This window comes from Protopterus annectens, chromosome 1.part2 (assembly GCF_019279795.1).
Source record: "Protopterus annectens isolate FY-2018-M chromosome 1.part2, PAN1.0, whole genome shotgun sequence".
Taxonomy (NCBI): Eukaryota; Metazoa; Chordata; order Ceratodontiformes; family Protopteridae; genus Protopterus; species Protopterus annectens.
The window spans coordinates 1,204,454,328-1,204,475,574 of record NC_056727.1 but is presented as its reverse complement, the minus strand read 5'-3'; the positions used below and the strand labels follow the sequence as shown (position 1 = coordinate 1,204,475,574).

General features: G+C 40.1%; 1 protein-coding gene across 1 annotated transcript in view; it reads left to right on the top strand.

Annotated features, from left to right (window-relative positions):
- The window catches only part of LOC122792444 (zinc finger protein 540-like), a 143,833-nt gene that overhangs the window by 12,174 nt on the left and 110,412 nt on the right, over nt 1-21,247 (top strand). The window contains exon 2 of the mRNA XM_044060232.1: nt 9,901-10,027. Within this exon, the coding sequence (XP_043916167.1) occupies nt 9,901-10,027 (127 nt within the window). The remainder of the gene's footprint in view (nt 1-9,900; nt 10,028-21,247) is intronic.

The window sequence follows — 21,247 nt, the reverse complement described above, 5'->3', positions numbered from 1 at the left end:
GACCACCTTTAAAATGTTCAGAAATAATAAGAACTTCAACTCCACCAATTTTCAAAATGAACTTAAAGCTTGCAATTGGTCAGTCCTAAAGCACCTTTCATTGGACGATGCAGTAACGTATTCCTTACTATTCCTGATTCTCATGCTCCTGCTCGCTCCATTAGAACTAAAACATAAACTGCCTCATAGCTCTCAAAAGAGACCAAGTCTAAAATCATAGCTAGAAATAAGGCATGGGACAAACGACCCCCTATATCAACTCCAATACCAACAGCTAAGGAATCACACAAAAAAATCTATTATACTAGACAAAAAAAAACTTCTACTACCATCTTCAACAAAAACATCACAACAAACCTCAAAAGATTTGGGCAGGAATAAACAAACTTCTTCACCTAGGACAGTCCTCCACTCCTTCCCCATCAGCTTCCAACCATAAATCCCCGGAGGATATTGCAAATACCTTCAATAGTTTCTTCACAGAGGCTATCCAATCCCTAGTCAGCCAATTGGCACCCAGCTGCTCCAACACAAATTCTGCCACAGACAATACCCCTCTCTCCTTTGGCTAATACCACAGTCTCCTTTAGCTAATACTCCAGTCTCCTTTAGCTAATACCCCACTCTCCTTTAGCTTTCAGCCATTTCTGCATCACTTATCAGATCTCTAATTAAGAAATTAAAACCAACTACTCTAGCAGCTGATCTACTCCCTCCAGAGTATCTGCAAAAAGCAGCAGATGCCATAGCATACCCCATCTCCATCATAATCAACAGAACTTTATCTGAAGCCACCATCCTCTCCATTTGGAAAATATCTCATGTAATACCACTCCATAAAGGAGGTAAGTCCTTCGAACTGTCAAACTTTAGACCTATAGTTATTCTGTCACCAGTGGCTAAAATTATGGAGAAGTGTGTCCATAAACAACTTATGCATTATCTTACCCAGAATAAGCTGTTGGTGAACTCTTAGCAGAGTTTTAGGCCACATCACAGTACCACCTCAGCCCTGCTATCCTTCTCTAACACCATAAACCGTAAACGAAATAATAGCAAGCTTTCCTCAGCCCTCTTTTTAGATCTCTCCAAGGCCTTCGATATGGTCAACCACCAAATACTCATGCACACCCTTAAGGCATTCTCACTAAATAGCCATGTGCTTCAGTGGTTCCAATCTTACCTGTGTGGTAGACAACAAGCCATCCTATAGCAGAACAAACTATCAACCCGTCTACCCGTCACTCTAGGTGTCCCCAGGACTCCATACTAGGACCCCTTCTTTTCTCTCTCTTTATTAATGACCTTCCCTCTGTCATCCCAAATGCTACCTGTATCCAATATATGGATGACTCCACCTTGATTTGTTTAGCCACCTACCCAACAGATCTAATAACATTAACCCAGACTACTTTCAATATAGTTGAAAACTGGCTCTCTAACTGTCAGCTGATATTAAACCCTAACAAAACAAAGTTGCTTCTTTTTTCCCCCACTTGTAAGTCTTCCTCACTGCTCTTTACCATAAAATCTAATAATGGTACCATTATCTCCCCAGATGTGCAAACCAAACTCTTAGGCACCACAATAGACAACACCCTCAAATTTGATATCCATGTCAATCAAACTATCAAAGCCATTAACAAAAAACTTGGCTCCCTCTATAAGATCAAACCTTTCCTTTTCCATTTGCTAGGACTGCTATTGCTCATTCCCATCTACTCTCCACTCTTCTCTATGCCTCCCCTCTACTCACTAATTTAAACAAATCCACTCTTAGCAAACTCTCCAGCTGTTATAACCATATTGCTAGATTTGCAACAGGCACAGCCTGTAGGACCCACCACTGTCACAAGCTAAATCTTCTGGGGTGGCTAGAATGTTCTAGCCTACTTCAGTACAACCAGCTTATAACTGCCCATAAAGTTCTCAACCACCCTGATAACACACCTGCACTTAAAAATATCATCACCCCTTACAGCAACCTGAGGTCACTTCGCTCTTCTAATAAACTACTGGGTCAAACATCCAAAATCAATAACTCTGCTGGGGACTCTCTGTCTGCTAACTCTGTTGGCAAAACATGGAACTCTTCCTGCTGATCTTACTCTTGAACACTCACTTTCTCAGTTCAAAAATGCTTCAAGCTATACTTTAAAACTCACTGGCTATGTCCTTGTTCAAAACCTGACTAGATCCTCCTCTATAGTCTGCAATCATGTTACATTGCCTAGTCTATTTGTCAACACTGTTTTAAAAATGTATGATTATATTACCTGCTTGCTCAACTGGAGCCTGTAAACTGTGTGTAACATATAATCATTTTGCGATTTATACTGGATGTTCTACCTTGGAGCTTTTCTCCCCGGGCATCCACTGAAAATGGACATGTATCCAGTTGGACTATCCCAGTCAACAAATGTAAAATAAATAAATAAATAATAGAATTACATCCTTAAAGCTTGAAAACCAAAATTCCATCACTTTTTAGTTATTTCTGGAAAAAAGAGAAAAGAAACAAACACATCTGTTGTGTTCCATTTGGAACCCTTGAAGAACTTCCCGTGACTCCCCTCATTTCATCATTTATGACAATCTAATTCTTTGTTTTTAGTAAGTACTGCTTGATTTGTTTCTAACTTCAGAATATCTGCCTAAGGGTCTACTTATTAGTTTCCCCTCAAGTGTTTAGCAGTGTCCTGTTTAGACACAGTCACCTTGAGTTGACATATTTACTGTAAAAGCATGACTGACATTTCACCAATACCTAGTTGTACACAGGGCAACTAATTTGCAGTGACAAGCACTGTCCCAGAGTTGCAAACCGGATACTCCTGACATTGCTTTATATTCTCACTCCAACTGTCTAACCAATAAAAAAGCATATGTTGCTGTGGATATGAACTTTCCCACGATTTCCATTATTAGCTTGGTGGATACGGGCATCCTGATGTAATGTAGAAATTGTTTTATGTTTACTGACAACCAATTCATTCTCAAACTTATTTTATCCTAAACCCTTGGTTGTTTGCTGTGTTTCTTCACTGTATCCTAAACTTTTGGTTGTTTGCTGTAATTCTCAAACAAACTGATATGGTATGTAAGAGATGTATTTACACAATGTCAGTGAGAGCAAAGCTCTCACTTAAAAGTACTCCTAATGTCAATAAGGTTCTCAGTAGTACACATGCTGCACCCATTATACATAATTCAAAGCAGGCATATAGACCCTTATATGCTGAGGCACTTAAATATAACCTTCCTAAATGCTAAAGACTTCCTGGATGAAGTACACATACAAATACCCTCAGCAGCCCTGAATGCACACGTTCAAAACAACACCCGCATCAACACATACAGCTACATCTCATAGAGCCTCTACTTCTAAGCCCGTAAGGCAAGCAACTACACAATCCAACATTCTGGTCATTGGAGACTCTTTTGTGAGACACACTCTTGTCCCTCTTACCAGGTTATGGTCAGCAACCACATTACATACAAACTCAGGTCATTGTACCAGAAGTACCAGTATGACTCAGTCATAGTCCATGTGGGTGTAAGTGACCTGAGACATACCTCCTTAGACTATGTGAAGAGAGACAGCATGGAGCTCTCAGAATATGTGTCCCAGGCTGGTATGTGCCTAGCACTGAACAGCATTTACCTTCTCCAAGGATGATTCCACAATACAAACAAAAGATGACTAACTTTAATAACTGGCTTAATTTCTGGTGTCATTCTAAGGGGATGCAATATTTGTCAGCATGGAAGGAGATTGTCCCTGCTTTGCCAGGGATGGTCTTCACCTCTCACCTCTTGGTTTTCAAACATTAGCTAAAACACTGTCTTCCCCATAGCGTTTTCAGTTTGGCTTTGCCTAAAAAAATGTACTTCTGATATAGCAAATAAAAACCAAGAAAATCTAAAGGTATTACTGATCAATGCTAGGAGTTTAAGTAAAAAACTCCACTCCCTAGAAGCTGTCTTTACACTAGAGAATGCTGACATCTGTGCAGTCACTGAGACATGGTTTAAAGCCGTGGAGAGCACACTGACAGTGCAAGGTTATAATACCTTCCACACATTTACACTAGCTACTACACAGGCAGGGACTAAAGGTGGAGGTCTATTGATTTACATCAAAAATAAACATATCTCAAGGCTGGTCAAACAGAATAATGCACTTGAGCTACTCCATGTTAAAATCCCCATAGGCTTAATAAAACACCACTTCTTTGCAATCTATAGCTCCCCCTCTGTGATCCAGGAAACCCATACCATGTAATTAAACTTATTGGAAACACTGAAATCCATACCATGTATTTGAACTTATTGGAAACGCTCACTATCCAACCCAATATCATATTCATGGGTGACTTTAATTCCCCACTATTAACTGGGAATCCTGTATGACACCAAGCATACAGGCGCAGAGATTCCTGGATTTGTAAACACAGACTCCCTTGATCAGATTGTTACTACACTAACCAGGGATGCAACCATACTGGATCTGGTCCTCACTAATATGGGAGAGTGGTGCACACTCCCTAGTGTAATGTCCTCCCTAATAAAGTCAGACCACAAAATGGTCTCCTCTGAAGTAAAAATAAAACCTGAACCCCCAGCTAACCCTGGAATATTCAGGAACAACTCTAAGGCTAATTTCCTGTTGTTACGGTATAACCTGGCAAAATGTCAAGACCTCATAAACCCTGAGAAAACACTGCTGCCTATGCAGAACTGTTCACAGAAACTCTGTACAAGCATGCTAATAACTACATACAGGCAGCTGTACCCACCAGGAAGAAGTACAGAACTAACTCAAAAAAAAAGCCACCCTGTTGGAATCACAAAATCAATAACTGTATAACAGAATGAAGAAAATCATGATAGAAATTAGGAGGTACATTGCCCAGCACGATAAAAGCACTCTCGTCAAACTAAACAAACAACTCAGAGGGCAAATGAAGTTTACTAAAACCAAATTTGCGGTAAATTTGGACTCCTGGGCCAAGAAAAACAGCAAGACATTCTTTAGCTGTATCTGCAACCTCAAAGGCCATGCACAATTGTGTGCAGAGCTTATTGTAAATGGATCCACCTGTACTGAGCCAGAAGATATAACAAACCTACTGGCCAACTATTTTAGCTCCATCTTTCCCCCACAAAATACCATCAAATATAGCTCCTCTGCTATCACTAGGAAACAGGTCTTCCCTAAGGCCAAGAATACTGCATCAATGAGCCCAGACAATATTCCAGAATGCCTTCTAAATAACATGAAACATGACCTGTCAGGACCTCTGGAATACCTGTTTAACTGTGTGTAGCCTCCAAACAGGCTTCATGCCTCATGACTGGAGAACTGCAACAGTCATCCCTCTGCACAAAGGAGGGCCATCTACAGACCTTGGAAACTACAGACTCATAAGTCTCACTAATCTTATATGCAAAGCCATGGAAAGAATATCATGGAAATGATCAGTAATGATATAGTAAACCTCCAGCCACTAGAACCAACCAAATTTGGTTTCATCAAGGGCAGATCATGCCTACTTAACCTGGTGGACATCTTTGAGAAGGTCATCAAAGCAATGCATGAGGGCAAAATGGTTCACACTACCTACCTTGACCTGGCCAATGCATTTGACACAATACTCCACTTGGGCATTGTTGACAAACTCAAGAGGTTAGGTACAGACCTGTATGCCACATGTTGAATAGCCAACTGGTGGACAGACAGGACCCAGGAAGTTAGAATTGAGTAGTTCACCTCTACAAAGAGGCCATTCACAAGTGGAGTTACTCAGGGATCGATCCTTGCACTGTTCCTTTTTGCCATTTACTTCTCTGAAGACAAGGTCAATGTCACTGGTCTCTGGATGACTAAATTTGCAGATGATTGCAAATTAGGCACACTCATTGAATCCCACACTGACACAAATGTTCTCCAGAAAGGACTGACACAGACAAACAACTGGTGTAAGAGCCATGGACTAAAGTTAAAAGCCAAGAAATGCATAATAGTATCCTTCAGGAAGTCATCCACCCCTGGTAACTATCATATTGACAACACACCCCTTAGAACTGACCCAGTAGTCAGGAACTTAGGGGCACACATAGACAGTAATCTAGCCTTTGACCATCACGTCTACAGTAGTGTGGAAATCATTCTGTGTTGCTCAACTTATAAACAAAGGTATGGCATCTAGGTCCAAGGAAGTGATTGTACATTGTATTCTGCACATCAGACCTATTGTTGAGTGCAATGCGCCTTTGGTATCTACTTAACCAGGCATATTCAACAATTGGAACATCCACATTGGTTCCTCACTAAAAGAATACAGGGTGTAAGTAACATGTCCTATGCAGACTGCCTCAAGGCCCTATCCCTGTATTCAGTCTTGGCCTTCATTGTCCAGCTTTCCATATTCAGGTAAAATCATCTGAGTGGATGTAACTTGAGACAGTGCATTGTTAGACCCCACTCTGATGGACCTCCTGCATATCTGGAAAACAAACAGCACCAGAATTACCCATTCTAAAGACTTAAACCTTCCCTGTGATATAAATAGGACCTACTGGAGAGACAAGTATGTATCCCAGAGACTAAGCCGTCCCTGGAACAGGCTCCCCATCCATGTGAAGCAGAGTTCCCCCCTAATCAAATTCAAGTGTAACTTGGACAATTGGATGAGGAACAGGACATTCATCCCTGGTTTGGCACCTATGTCTCTAATGGACACAGGCAACCTGTAAATGGGTCATCTTTCAGGCCCCTGTTTGTAAATTTTTCATCTCCCAAGCCCCTGCTTATACTTATCAAGCATACACCTTTCAGAGATTTGGGATGCATGACTAGGCTTTAAAAGGCCCTTTTGGTCATTAGCCTAGTAAACACTTATGATCCTATGAACTGCCAATTTTCCAAGTAAAATTTTTAGTTTGCCTGTATTTTACTGCTCTGAGCCTTAATGTCAAAATGCAAAAGAGTATTACAATACTCCAAAAAAAAGCCTACTTCTGTGTATAAAGGAGTATTATGACTTCTGGATTTCTGCTTGGTATGACTCCCAGTAGCATTCCAGATTTACCATTTGCCTCAGAAACAATTTTCATAGGTAAGTACAGGCCAGCTGTCCTTGCAGGCCATTTTAAGAAATCCATTTTCTTTTTCTGTGCTCAAATTACCTATCCCATGATCAATAATTATATATTACCCCTAATAAGTATAATTGAGATCATACCATAAATAATCTGAGGGGATCCATGCATTGGATAAAACTTTTAGGAGATACCTCTGTCCATTAGTAGTGTAGGGGCAGTCCTGGGGTAAATTTTCTGTTATCCATCCATAGATCCAAGTTGCCCTTGAATATGGACAGAGATGAACTTTGTTTTATGCGACTGGGGATTCTGTTTCAGAGCAGCAGCGTCCTCTGCAAGATATAACTTGTTCCACCAAACCGTTCTTTTGATGTACAGAAGAGGTTTAGATCCCTAGACTGAGAATTTCTAATGTCATTTGGCTTGCAATGTGTAGTAAATCCATCAGTATTAGATCAGAGGATGCCTTGTATGCCAGACACAGGTCACCTCTTATCAGTCTGAGGGATACTGAGTATAGTAATAGGGCTTTGAGTCAGTGACATACATCTTAGCTGTCCAGATTTTTGCCTCATATTTTTGGTCTGTTTCTCAAAACATTTTGATTTTCTGGTAAGTCAATGATAAATTACTGAGGATTAAATTCAGAAAATAGCGATAGACATTTCAGTCTCAAACTTCATACCCTTCAGAAAATCCATGTTAATGTAAAACCTGTTATTCTGTCAAATTTTTAAGTTTGTAAGAGCAATATTTAAAAACTGTCCTTATTTTTGTCCCCTCATTGTTTATGTCTTTGTCCAGATTTATTTTTCTGAGATGTTGAGAGATATGCTGACAGTTAAACTGTTGTTTAGGCCTTGTATCTTTTGAGTAAGGTATCACTGTGGATGTTCCAGTTACTGCATGTGTCTGGACAGATATATACCAAAGGGGGGTCTTATATTCAATGATTGGCCTAATGTGGAAAAATCACGGAATAATTGGCCTAAGTTTCATCTGTGTTAGAGCTTTACTTAAAACTTCAGTATATGTTACAACCTCCAGGTTATCAAATTGCATGACTTCTTTGGCCCTTGTTACCCTGGTGATTAGTAAACCTCCAACAACTCTTCCAGTTTTCATGGTAGGTAATTTAATTGGGTTCAGCTTTAAATTTTTTCTTAGCATAACCTTCATGCAGCAAATTAATGAATTGCTGCATAGCAATTATGATTTTTCCCTCCTGTAATAGAGTATCCACTCTTAACTTCATCTGCCTGTTTCACATACCAGACTTTTTAAGGGATGTCACTGTCACTTAAGTTGTTTAATTATTATTTATTTATTTATATATGTGGACTAGTTGAAAAGGGAATAGAACTGATCCAAGTGGTCCCTTTTCAGATTCAGCCTGGGAACACTTTCAAGTTAAGTGATTTGCTGAGTCACAGAGCAGGCAAATGAAGTCTGAAGCATTTACCCTTTAGACTACAGGGACCAGCATGGTAACAGCTCATAGGTTTAGTCTTGTGTGCTGATCTTCCACAGATAAACAGTGAATAACATTTCTTCTAGTGAAACGCCTTATGGTACCCGCATTCTATGTATAAGCATGTACCTTCTGTGCTTTTCTTCACTGTGTGGCTACAATGACCTTAGTAATTTGTGGAGATATTGTTAAAAATTAAGGGAATGGAAACTGCAGAAAGGTACACTGTCTGAAGAGTGTATTAAATTAACTGTTAAGATTAGGTCCCACAGAAATATGGCATCATCCACATCTGTTTAACAAGTTTGCAGTATTGGTCTGTTTGAGAATTAAGTAGTACACACACACACACACACACACACACACACACACACACACACACACACACACACACACACACACACACACACACACACACATTTGAAGTAATGGTCTGTTTGAGATTTGGGTAGTACACACACACACACACACACACACACACACACACACACACACACACACAAAGTGTCACATATACTGTATAGGTCTGTACAATACACAGTGTACATTGTGAGTGTAAACACCACATTGTTAAATTTCAGAGACATTGTGAAGGTATACTTTCCTCCAGTTTACACACGAGTGTGTAGTCGAGAACTATTAGCCAGAGGTTTATCCTGACTCTGGCTATACTTTTTAAACTGATTTTCCTTCTCAATCCATGCTTTAATCAGAATGAGCTACAAATATTTTAGCGCTTATGACTACGTACCTGTAACTGAGAGAGTGGCATACTGTGATTTCAGCTGTCTGATAATATGCATTTTCACCACTGACTGCAGTCTAAACCTTTCTTTGGTCAGAATGCTGAGCTAGCTAATGGGATACTTGTATTAATACAAGAGCTTTATATCCAACATGCTTTAGGATCCCACACAATGAGCTAGATTCTTTTCCTGGGATAAGGAAGTCTGGGTTACCCTGCTTAACTTTTTGCTTCTATGCTCTAAGCACCTTCTGTGCTCAACATTTAAAAGGAGTATTTGGAAGGAATATTTCTCACTATTTACACAGTTATGTGACTGCGTTACAAACACATAGAACTGCTTTTGCACACAGTTGTGCTCATATTTGTATGCCTCACTTGTCATGAGTAGAAGTGATTATCCTGGTTGCTAACCCACTGCTGAAGTTGATAACTATCACTGACCTGGAAGAAGGGAAAAAATTTGTTAATTTTAGCAAATAGCATTTATTGTTTCAGTACCACATGTTAATACACCTTGTTACATTCTTATTTATACCTCTGTGTCTGGGCAAAACCTCTTTGTTTGTGCTTTCAGGTGCCAAAAAGCTTTAAAGATGTTGCTGTTGAGTTTTCAAGAGCAGAGTGGAGAATGCTGAGTAATCGGGAGAAGGCACTTCACAGGGAGGTGATGGTACAGAACTTTGAGAACATGATCTCTGTCGGTAAGGAAGATCTAAGAGGTCCCATCTTCATCTGAGGGAGGCACACTTTTAAAGCTCCAGTGGTGGTGTAATGTGAGGAGAAATGATTATCTATTTAGGACAATCTATTGTTAAAAGCATTTGATCCTTTCTGAAAATTAAGATACTGTGTGTTAACTAATATTATCAGACATCTTTATAATTTTTTTTAATTTTTAATTATTTATAAGTATTTTAAAATGCATTGCTAAGAAAGTCACTCATTAATCAATTGCTCAGTCTGACAGAGTACTGTGAAACAAATGGTACTCATAGTGAGTATCACAATATGTAACAACAATATGCATTATGTCAACAGCACTGCTGCTTTAAGAGATGGCGCAGGACAGTATTCAGTCCTTGTAAACTACCCACTGACAACATAGTGGGCAGTAATACTTGGCATACAGGGCTTCCTGGTAAGGTCCAGTAAAGAGCAACCAACAACTTACCCCATGTGCTCTCTCATCACACTAAAGAGGTACAGTTATAATGGTACATCAAAATGAAGCCAGTTCCTCCTCTTTAGTGTCTATTGGTGTTGCGATCTCAAGCACTGGCCAGCTGTATGTTTATCATTTACAAACTCATTAACTGTCCTGAACCACTCAGTTGCTGAATGGATATCTTGTTTACCTGTTTTGTGTGTAAATGCTATAAGATGGGAAAATCATACAGCACAACCTTCTAGAAGCTGACTGTGGGCAGGTCAGACCGCTGGTATATGAACTTCATGTAATGAAGGAGGCAGGTAAGACCTATCACTTATGTCAAAAAATAGCAATAATTTTGTCCAGATACACATTCCAGTGTGGTGCTAAGAGAATCAAATCATGTACAAGTACCACATACCTCCTACAATGGGGGATGATGTCATTAAAACATCATCACATACTTGCAAGAGTAAGAAAGAAAACTGAAATTTCCAGGTGATATACCTCCCTGCCACAATGACTTATTCTGAATTGTCAACAGTTTTGAGGGGAGCTGTTATAAGTGGTAAGATGGTGATGTATACCCCCCCACACACACACATAAAGGTCAGGGTTTGTACCTATAATTCATCAGATTTGTTATAAATACACCCAGGCAAATGTGATGAGTCTGAGGGCAGTCACCACCATATTGATCCATCCAAGTGCCATGTGTTGCACCTCCATGGCTAAAGAAAGAGAGTTTCAAATATGAGTACCTTCAGGATTGAAGATGGACATCTCTGGTGTCTTAGAACTGAAACACCATATTAATAACCTAAGGTGAAATTCCAGCTGGTTACAGTTGCTTTGAAGAATACAAACAAAGAAAAAGATATGAGAGTGACAGTAACTGAAGAGAGGAACTACAGACCAGAAATAGAAAAAAAAATTGACCAAGCTAATAAAATGTAGGGAATTAGTCATGGAAGGCTTGATTAATGAAATCAGAAAGTTGCACTGCCATCATACAGATTGTTTGCCAGGCCACAAATGTACATTCCGGCTTCCTTCATATGTATATGGACATTAAGTACATTAAAAGTGTTCAGAAAAGAGGAAACTATGATAAAAGAATGGTTTTCTCCTGACAGATAGGTATGAAATCTCTTTCAGTTCCTCTTCACATTCTTTCAGTGCCAATTTGTTTGAAAGGGTTATGTTACCCATTGGACAGGAAACTGGCTCACCTATAGAATCGTATCTGTTAGTGATGCAGTCCCATTCTCAGCTAAAAAAGGGGTTACTAGTGGTGCCCCCAGGAATTGGTTCTGCGACCACTTTTCTTTGGTATCTATCGCTGATGGTAAAGCAGATACCAAAGGCCTGTGGCTGATGAACTTTGCCAGTGACTGCAAACTCAGAGCTCTCATATATTTCGTAGATGACCTATGTCTTTTCTAACAGAGCCTAACTCATGTTAACAAGTCATGCTTGGTCCACGGCTTTAAACTAAATGCCAAAAAATGCAACATTCTGTCCTTTGGCAAACCTGCGCACTCTTGCATCTGTTACATATGTGATACTCCCCTAAAGATCAACGTATCATTAGGGATTTGGGAACATTCATCAACTGTGAGTGATCCTTTGTCCACCATGTGACACTGTTACTAGGAAATCATTTTATACAGCCAGACTAGCCATAGCAACTTATATTCTAGATCCAAGGAAGTTATTCTCTCTCTCTCTCTACTTCTCCATAACAGAATATAATGCTCCTTTGGTATGTATTTGGCTAACCATATGACCCAGCTCAAGAGATTAGAGCATCTTCTTACCAAAAAAAAAGGCATCTCCTCCTTGAGTTAACCAGACTTCCTTGGGTCTATGACACTGGATCAAAAACTAATTTCATTGAACGGCTTTTACACCGAAAATGCTGTTCATAGAAATCAGTTTTGTGAGATCACAGTACAGTGAAGATTGGCAAATCTGCCCTTTCCTCACTGTAGTGCGATCTCAGAGCTGGTATATATATTTAACGGGTGGGGGGCACCCCCCCCCCACAAAACAGTTTTCTATCAACGGCATTTTCGGTGTTAAAGCCGTTCGATGAAATCAGTTTTTAATCCAGTGTCATAGACCAGACTGCCTTAAAGCACTGTCACTCTCTCATTTCCTGCTAACAACTGAGAAGCAATCTCTGCCTTTCCTACAGAGCCTTGAAAGACCACTCTGAACACTCACCCAAGAGACATAAACCCACTGAAACATAAATAGGAATCGTTGGTGAAACAGAAACCTTTCTCAAAGAATACCTCTTTCATGGAATACACACTCTCTGCAGAGGTTAGGCAGAGTAGTTTCCTGACCCTTTTTAAGTATAAATTGGACAACTGGATGGGAAATTGTAAACACACCCCCAGCATGGGTCTTCTAGCCTTTAAGAAAAGGGGCCAAAACAAGGTCAGGATATGGTATTATTAAGTCATGTCTTAGTAAATGGTGGGATTATTGGTTAGACTACAAATATTCCACTGGATCAACAGTCTTTTATGAGCTTATGAACATTAGATAAGAATAAAAGAAAGAGGGGGGGCATAATATGTGTACATAAGTCACTGTGAGGTGTGTGATTACACAAGTCTTTAAAGAGTAAAGACGGAAAAAGAAGATGGAGCTATGACAATAAGACTGAGGGCATGTAACTTACTCTTAACATTTGGAAGTAATGTTTCATTGAACAAGTAGTGGAGAGATACCTTGAACATGTAGAGAAGAGTATGTCTTGTAAGTCCACAGATACATTCAAGAGTGACTAGAACAGTTATAACACTGGAAAAAGGGCAAGAAGGGGCAGCTGTATGCTGTTTGTAGAAGAAAGAAGGGCTGACTAGGTGGAGAGTTTTGCCTGTGTCATATATTGCCAATATGTAAAGTAATGTACCACAGTCAGCTCTGCTGCTTTGGAGGTCCATTGTTCAGTTCACTGAGGTGCCTTTTCTCTGGAGTTTGCATGTTTTTTCTGTGTTCATATGGGTTTTTTCCAGGGTTTCACTTTTTCCCCACATCACAAACACATTGGATAAGTGAATTGAAAGTCTTCTAAATTGTCTGCAGTTTTTGTGTGTGTGTGTGTGTGTGTGTGTGTGTGTGTGTGTGTGTGTGTGTGTGTGTGTGTGTGTGTGGGTGCGTGTGTGTGTGTGTATGTGCCCTGCAGTGGAATTGTGTCCAATCCAAGGCTGTCTTACTACTGTGGTTTAAGGTGCATTTTTCTAACCCCTCTGCCTGTTGAACATCAGCTCCTGTCACCTATCTCTCCCATTTATACCTCTGGGGATGAGAGCCATCACTAGCCTATTCATCCCCTTGTGAAGCAACAGCCTATTATGGGATCATCATCCAGGCAGACCTCAGGGTCTCTCCCTTACCCCAGGTACTCCTAGCAGCTTCTGAGGGATGCTCGTGCTGCTAGCCTTTTGGGGGAGGGGCACACAAGCTTCTCCACATGATTGCCTATGACCTATATGGCTATACCATGGCAATACTTCCCTTTAGGCCAGACCCTTCAGGCAGCATCATGCAGAGCTTCCAGTGGGTGTCAACAATGCTGAAAGCCAGCATACCTTCCTCGCCCCAGGATTGGTGAGCTGTGTGCCACTCCTTCTCATCCTTCTACTCCATTCTGTCCAGGTCTGACACCCGCTAACCAAACAAGGGCAGTCTGGGTCACTGTTAGATCTTTATCTCTCTGCACTATGGGAGGGGCATGATTGTCACATTTCCTTTCCTGACAGTTTCCAAAAGAAGAGGCGTACTGCATGTAAACATGTATACATTTTCAATTAATTGAAGATGAAAATCAGACCCTAAAATTACCTCTACATCATCACCAAGTGAACCATGAAGAAACCCTTGGAATGTATTTTCTTGACTTGATGCCAAAGAATGCAACAGAATGTTTGGAGTACCCAGCTTAGCATATAGTGCTGGAAAGTGCAGAAATCTAAATGATACCCAGCATGGCATCTTATCCCAAAGTACTTTTGTTATCAACCTATCCAAGGATTTATTGTCATCATCGTCGGCCCCCTTTTTCCCCATTTTCTGCATCAGGTGGGGATGTTTGTAAACTGTCGCTGACTTTTCTCGATTCAGCCCTATGCTCCTACCTTCTTTAACAGTCACAGCTGACTGTCAGAGGTCTTCTCTCATAAAATCTATCCACCTTTTTGCTGTATGTCCTTGTTTCCTCTTGCCTTATTCCTGTTGGTCCCAAATCTTTTCCAGATTGCCTTCTGCTTTCCTGCATATGTGCCTGGACCACTGTAATGAACACACATTGACTTTCTCTGCAATTGAAACTACTTGTGATTCGTCTCTGATGCCATCATTTCCTGTCTGTCTCATAGTCTGCATTCTACCACCTGTCTCAGGCACTTCATCTCCATTACCTGTAGCTTCCTCAGCTGCTCTGCCGTCACTGATCATGTTTCTGTATCTTACAGTAATACTGGTCAAACCACCATTTTGTACACCTTAACTTTTCAGCTTCTTTGGCATTCTTCTGTCACACACTACTCCTGACACTCTGTGGCAGTTGGTTGCAGCCCCTCTGATTCTAGCTTTGACCTCTTCATTCAGACTGCCCTTGTACTCAACCACCCCTCCAGATACTTGAAGTTGTTAACCTGTTGTATTTTCCCTTCTATCTCTGTTTTTGGCATCTTCTGATTTTCCCCATTTGCTGACATTACAACTGTCTTATCTATACTCTGTTTCATACCATGTGCCTTCAGTTCAGCATTCCTTTCCCCTATCATTTGCTGAAATTCTTGTTCAGAGTGTACCTGTAATGCCACATTGTCTGCATACAACAGCTTTGTTGATCTGTCCCCTCTGACCTGTTTGTTAATGTAGTCCATCACCAGCATGAACAGCAGTTGGCATAGAGCTGTACTGTGATGCACACCCACTTCCACAGGGAGCCCTTCTGTGAGTTTGAACACTGTTTATACTTGTGTTATTTCGTCATTGTACATAGCTATATTAATTCTACCAGTGTTTCTACTTTGTACCACCTCAGGACTGTCCAAATCAGCTTTCTTGGCACTGTGTCATATGCCTTCTCCAAATCTAGGAATGTCAAGTTGGACTCTTTCTTCACCTCTAACTTCTTCTCAGCTATCTGTCTCATTGCAAACATTGTGTTGGTTGCACTGCATCCAAACTGCTCATATCCAGTTTTAAATTCTTTGACACTGCGTGCTCATTTATCAGTCAACCTCTCCATTACTTTGGTGCAATATGACAGGAGTTTAATACCTCTATACTGCCCACAGTTGTGAGCGTACACTTTATTTTTGCACACTGGCACTAAAATGGCAGGACCAGAGTTTGTCATGGTTAGAGGATTTATGACAAAATTTGCTGCATGACCAAGACTGACTAGTTGGTGACACTTAAAAGTTTGAACAAGCCCCTGTCTAGTTAACATCAGGGGTATGAGGCACTGAATTAACTATGTATGACATCATCCAATGCTTATGTTTATATGTGCTCCAAGATATTTCTTAGAAATTTCTAACCAGCTAATAGACACCTCCCTCTTGAATCTAGATGAGGGTACAAAATGGATCAAAAGTATATTTGTCTTAAGAGAATTTATGATATACCCAAGAAAGGCTTCAAAATGGGAAACAAATGTTTTCAATTCGTAGTAAGGAAAATTAGAAGGGATTTGAATATAAACAAAACATCATTGCCATAATTGTTAATCTTACAGTGGTATCGGCCAGTTGACATACCTCTGGTCTTAGAATTGGCTCTAATACTCTGAACAAACACCTCCTTGGAAAGGTCAAATACATACTTTGAAAGAGGGCATCTCTGTTAAGTGCCACATAATACAAGTATGGATTCAGAATGAGCAGCAGTCACTTTACAGTATGCCACAGAATCACTGTGGACAAATGTTAACACATTGACACTGATGAAAACCCAGAGGTCTTCACTTCATCTCAAAGAAAACTCCATGAAATATGATCTAAGAATTTGTCTTAAGACCGAGTCACACTGTCTAAGTATGTAAGTGACCTCTCTGTTGCTCTAGTTGTAAGTTTACCCTTTACAAGCCCAAACTGACCAATGAGCAGAAACACAAGTATAATATTTCCTAAGACAAGCCATTAGAGTCATCATCACAAAAAATGTGCTGTACATTTGTGATGGCTGTATATAGGTAAGAATCTAGCAAGAAATTATATCTATTAGGCTTTGAGGTGGGAGCCAGCAGGGACTCTTCAGAGGAAGGTGACGCCTATGCTGTAATCATGGTATTTCTCATTTACTCAACAAGAAGGGCACTGGAACTTTCAAAAAAGACAAACTTCCCAAGGAAAGGTGTCTAAACAGGAAACTTTTCAAGAGTCCAAGGAGATAGTATTTTAAGATCAGGCACAGTAAAGGGGGCCAAGCCAGCATTATCAACCAAGCCTCTATTGGGGCCTATATTATATGAATGAAAGTTCATAAAAGCGAACGCTCTAATGAGCAAAACTCCCGGACATGGAGGTGCATGTTGTGGGATCGCAGTACAGTGAAGATCAGAGTTTTTGCCCTTTCCTCAATGTAGTGCGATCTTGGAGTTGGAAAATATATTTAGCGGGGGGGTGTTGTTTTCGTTGTGCGGGATTTTCACTGATTGAGCATTCGCTTATATGAACTTTCATGCATATAATATAGACCCCTCTATCAGTTTGGAAAGAGCAGTTGAGACAGATGCTTCTTGTTTTTTTACAAAAAAACATGTTTAGAATACAAGGAAGCAAACGCTTGGTGCAAGATTGCTCTAATCCTAAAGGAATAATAATTAGAATTCATTTGTGCTGTGTTTAATTCTGCAACTCTTAGTAGGGAGCTTTGGTTTTTAATGTAATAAGCAAGGTGGGAATTCATTTGAGATTATCTAAACAGAAAACCGTGTTTAGCTGGAGATAAAGAACAACTTTATCATTCCTCATTGCATTGCAGTTGTAATTTAAATGATAGCACTGGCTTTCATTATCCAGCTTCCCATATCCAGGCAAAATCATCTGACTGGATGTAACGTGGGAAGAAAATATAAAGTGCAATGCCATTTGTGTAACCCACCCATATGGTCTGCTATCAACAGAATCAACAAAGGTAGCATTACTCAGTACTCATACACCTACATTGACCCTTATTTCCATCCTACAGTTGAGAAAAAGGTGACAGAATAATGTATTTTCACAGATGGGTAACTTGAGATGCTGTGCAGATGTTAAGCTGACCTCTTGAAACAACAAATAATATTACCAGATTAGAGGAATCTGTATTAAGCATCCAAACACCTTCATCAGGTTAGGAATGCCATTTATTTCCCAAGATAATACGATCAGACCCTGGACATGCATGATAGCACTTAAATCAGCAGTGATCAGTGACTAAGATGTCCTTTCTTTCTTTCTTTCCTTGCCGAGGAGCCCTGAACCTAAAGCACAGGTGCTCTGTAAAAAAGGGTCTACTTAATGTTAAGGAAGTGTGTGTCATAGAAGCCCAACCTACCATGTACTCTTTTGTATTAACCCATGTGATTATCATAACAAAAAAAAAAAAAAAAATATATATATATATATATATATATATATATATATATTTTACTGATATCCTCTGCCTCACAGAAACTTGGCTAATACCAATAACCAAAGATAATGAAATAATCCCCCCCCCCACAGTACAACATCCTTAGACTGGACCAGATCTACCCTAACAATAACAATTGACATCCAACAGCTACCCCAGTTTGGCAATGCAGAAATTCTAATTACCATACTAATAATAAACAAAAATAAATGCAGATACATTGTCTGCATTTATATTCCACCCGGCAAGAATGATAATATTCTAGAAAATATCTTACATTGGCTAGCTTCTAACTATCCCCAGGAAACCATTGTCTTGGGGGACTTTAACATTGATTGGAACACCTGTTCCTCTGAAACTCCCTCCACCCATTTAAACCTCCACATGTTTACTCAGATCATTACCACCCCCACCAGATTTAGCAAAAATAGAGTCAAACATAGTATCTTGATTGGATACTTATTAACAGCCACCCCCTAAAGTACAATTCAGGGACATTACCCAATGATCTAAGTGATCACTGCCTTACCTATATTATTAGGCTCAAAGCAGACATTCCCAACCAGCCCACCTATAAAACTGTAAGAAACGTCAGGAACTTTAACCTTGACAACTTCCAAAATGAACTCAAAGCATGTAATTGGAATGTCTTAAAATGACTCCCATTTCAAGAAGCAACTGAGCACTTCAGTACCAGATTTCTGGCTATCCTTAACCACCTTGCTCCTACCTGTACCATCCATGTAAAAGCTGCAGTTGCACCGTGGTTATCTAAAGAAACAAAAAACAAAATGAAACCAAGAAACAACGCCTGGGCCAGGTGGCATGTTACCAAAGCCCCTATGGACCAAGTAAGATACCGGCAGCTAAGGAATCAGACCAAAAAATCTGTCATTCTACACAAAAAAAAAAATCACTACACCCTCCTACAACAAAAATATCAGCTATAATCTCAAAAGTTCTGGGCTGGTATTAACAATCTTCTTCACCCAGGCTGTTCCGCAACTCCTACCCCATCAGCTGCCCTTGATAAATCCCCTGTTGAAATTGCAAATAGCCTCAACTCCTTCTTTACTGAAACTATCCAGTTTCTAGCTACCCATCTCACTCCATCGGACACAAACACCAGCTCTGGCACATCTAGCCCTGATCCACCCAGCACCCAACCCACCTTTACCTTTCAAACCGTACCTACCAACCTGATCTGGACCTTACTCAAAAAGCTAAAACCTACTACACTAGCTGCCGACCACCTCCCAGCTGAATATCTTCAAAAAGGAGCTGATGCCATAGCACTTCCCATTTCTATTCTGATCAACAGATCCATCTCAGAAGGATCCATCCCAGCAATATGGAACATTTTCACGTTATACCTCTCCATAAAGGAGGAAGTTCCACAGAATTATCTAACTTTGGACCTATAGCCATTCTTTCACCACTAGCTAAAATCATGGAAAGATGCATACACAAACAAATCATGCACTTTCTTATTCAAAACGGAAAGTTTGCCAACTCTGAGCATGGCTTTAGGCGATTCCACAGTACCACCACGGCTCTTCTGTCTTTTTCTAATGTCAACAGTCTTCATCATAACAACAACAAACTATCTTCAGCACTCTTCCTAGATCTCTCAAAAGCTTCCGATATGGTCAACCATCAGCTACTGTTCAATACCATACAAACCATCGGTTTAGACCAACATGCAATACAATGGTTTCACTCCTACCTAAACGATAGACAGTAGGCTGTCTTATGGCAGAGCAAGCTGTTATCCCAACTTCCTCAAACCCTAGGTGTCCCACAAGGGTCCATACTATGTCCCCTTCTTTTCTCTGTCTTTATTAATGATCTGCACACCACCATCCCAGGAGCCACCTGCATTCAATATGCAAATAACTCAATGCTAATATGCTCCGCCTCCTCTCCTACACATCTTCTAACCCGCACCCAGACCACTTTCAACACAGTAGAAACATGGCTAGCTAATCGACGCCCGCTTCTAAATCCTAACAAAACCAAGCTACTACTTTTCTCCTCTAACCATAGAATTTCTCCTTTTTCCTTCAACATCAAATCTAGCAACGATGCCATTATCTCCCCTGATGACCATACAAAGCTTCTAGGCGTAATAATAGACAACAACCTTAAATTTGATAAACATGTAAATCACACTATTAAGTCCGTCAACAAAAACTTGGCTCCCTGTACAGAGCCAAACCTTTCCTCATCCTCTAGCTAGGGTAGCTATTGCAAGATTACACCTCCTCTCTATCCTTATGTATGCCTCCCCTGTACTTACCAACCTATCCAAAACCGATCTCAACAAATTATCAGGATGTTACAGTCATATAGCCAGATTCGCTACTGGCATGGCTTTTAGGGCCCACCATTGCCAGAACCTCAAAGCACTGGGATGGCTAGAGTATCCTACCCTTCTACAGTTCAACCAGCTTATAGTAGCGCATAAAATACTTATCAACCTGATAACACCCCTGCTCTCAAAAATATTCTCACCCCTCATAATGCCCCCAGGCCATTATGCTCAGCTGATAAACTGTTGATACTGACCCAAAAATCCAACAACTCTGCAGGCGATGTTATATTTGCCAACTCAACTGGTAAAATCTGAAATCTACCTTACCAAGGAAACCTCACCTACCCCTATTTAAAAGAGAACTGAAAAAATACCTCACATGTCATTGGCTGTGCTCTTGTTTTAAACCTGACTAACAACTTCACTAATACATATCTTGCTACCCAACCTGCTGTTTAGTCAAGCATCTATGCCTCATAGCATTTGAATGTCTAAGCATTGTGAATTATTAAATCTGATTGTATTCTATGTCCACATTTTCTGATACGTCTCTGCCAATCAGATGTAAGTCTGCACATTGTGTATGTTGATATCTGCCTGTATTCGTTGTCTATATTTTTCTAAACATGTCTGCCTGAGTTTATTACTCAGTGATGTATGTGCTGTCCCTTTTTTGGTATGTGGAGCTTTTCTCCCCGGGCCTCCACTGAAAATGGACATATATCCAGTCAGACTGTTCCATTCAATAAATGTAAAATAAAATAAACAAAAATAAAGTAAAATAAATAAATAAATAAATAAATAAATATG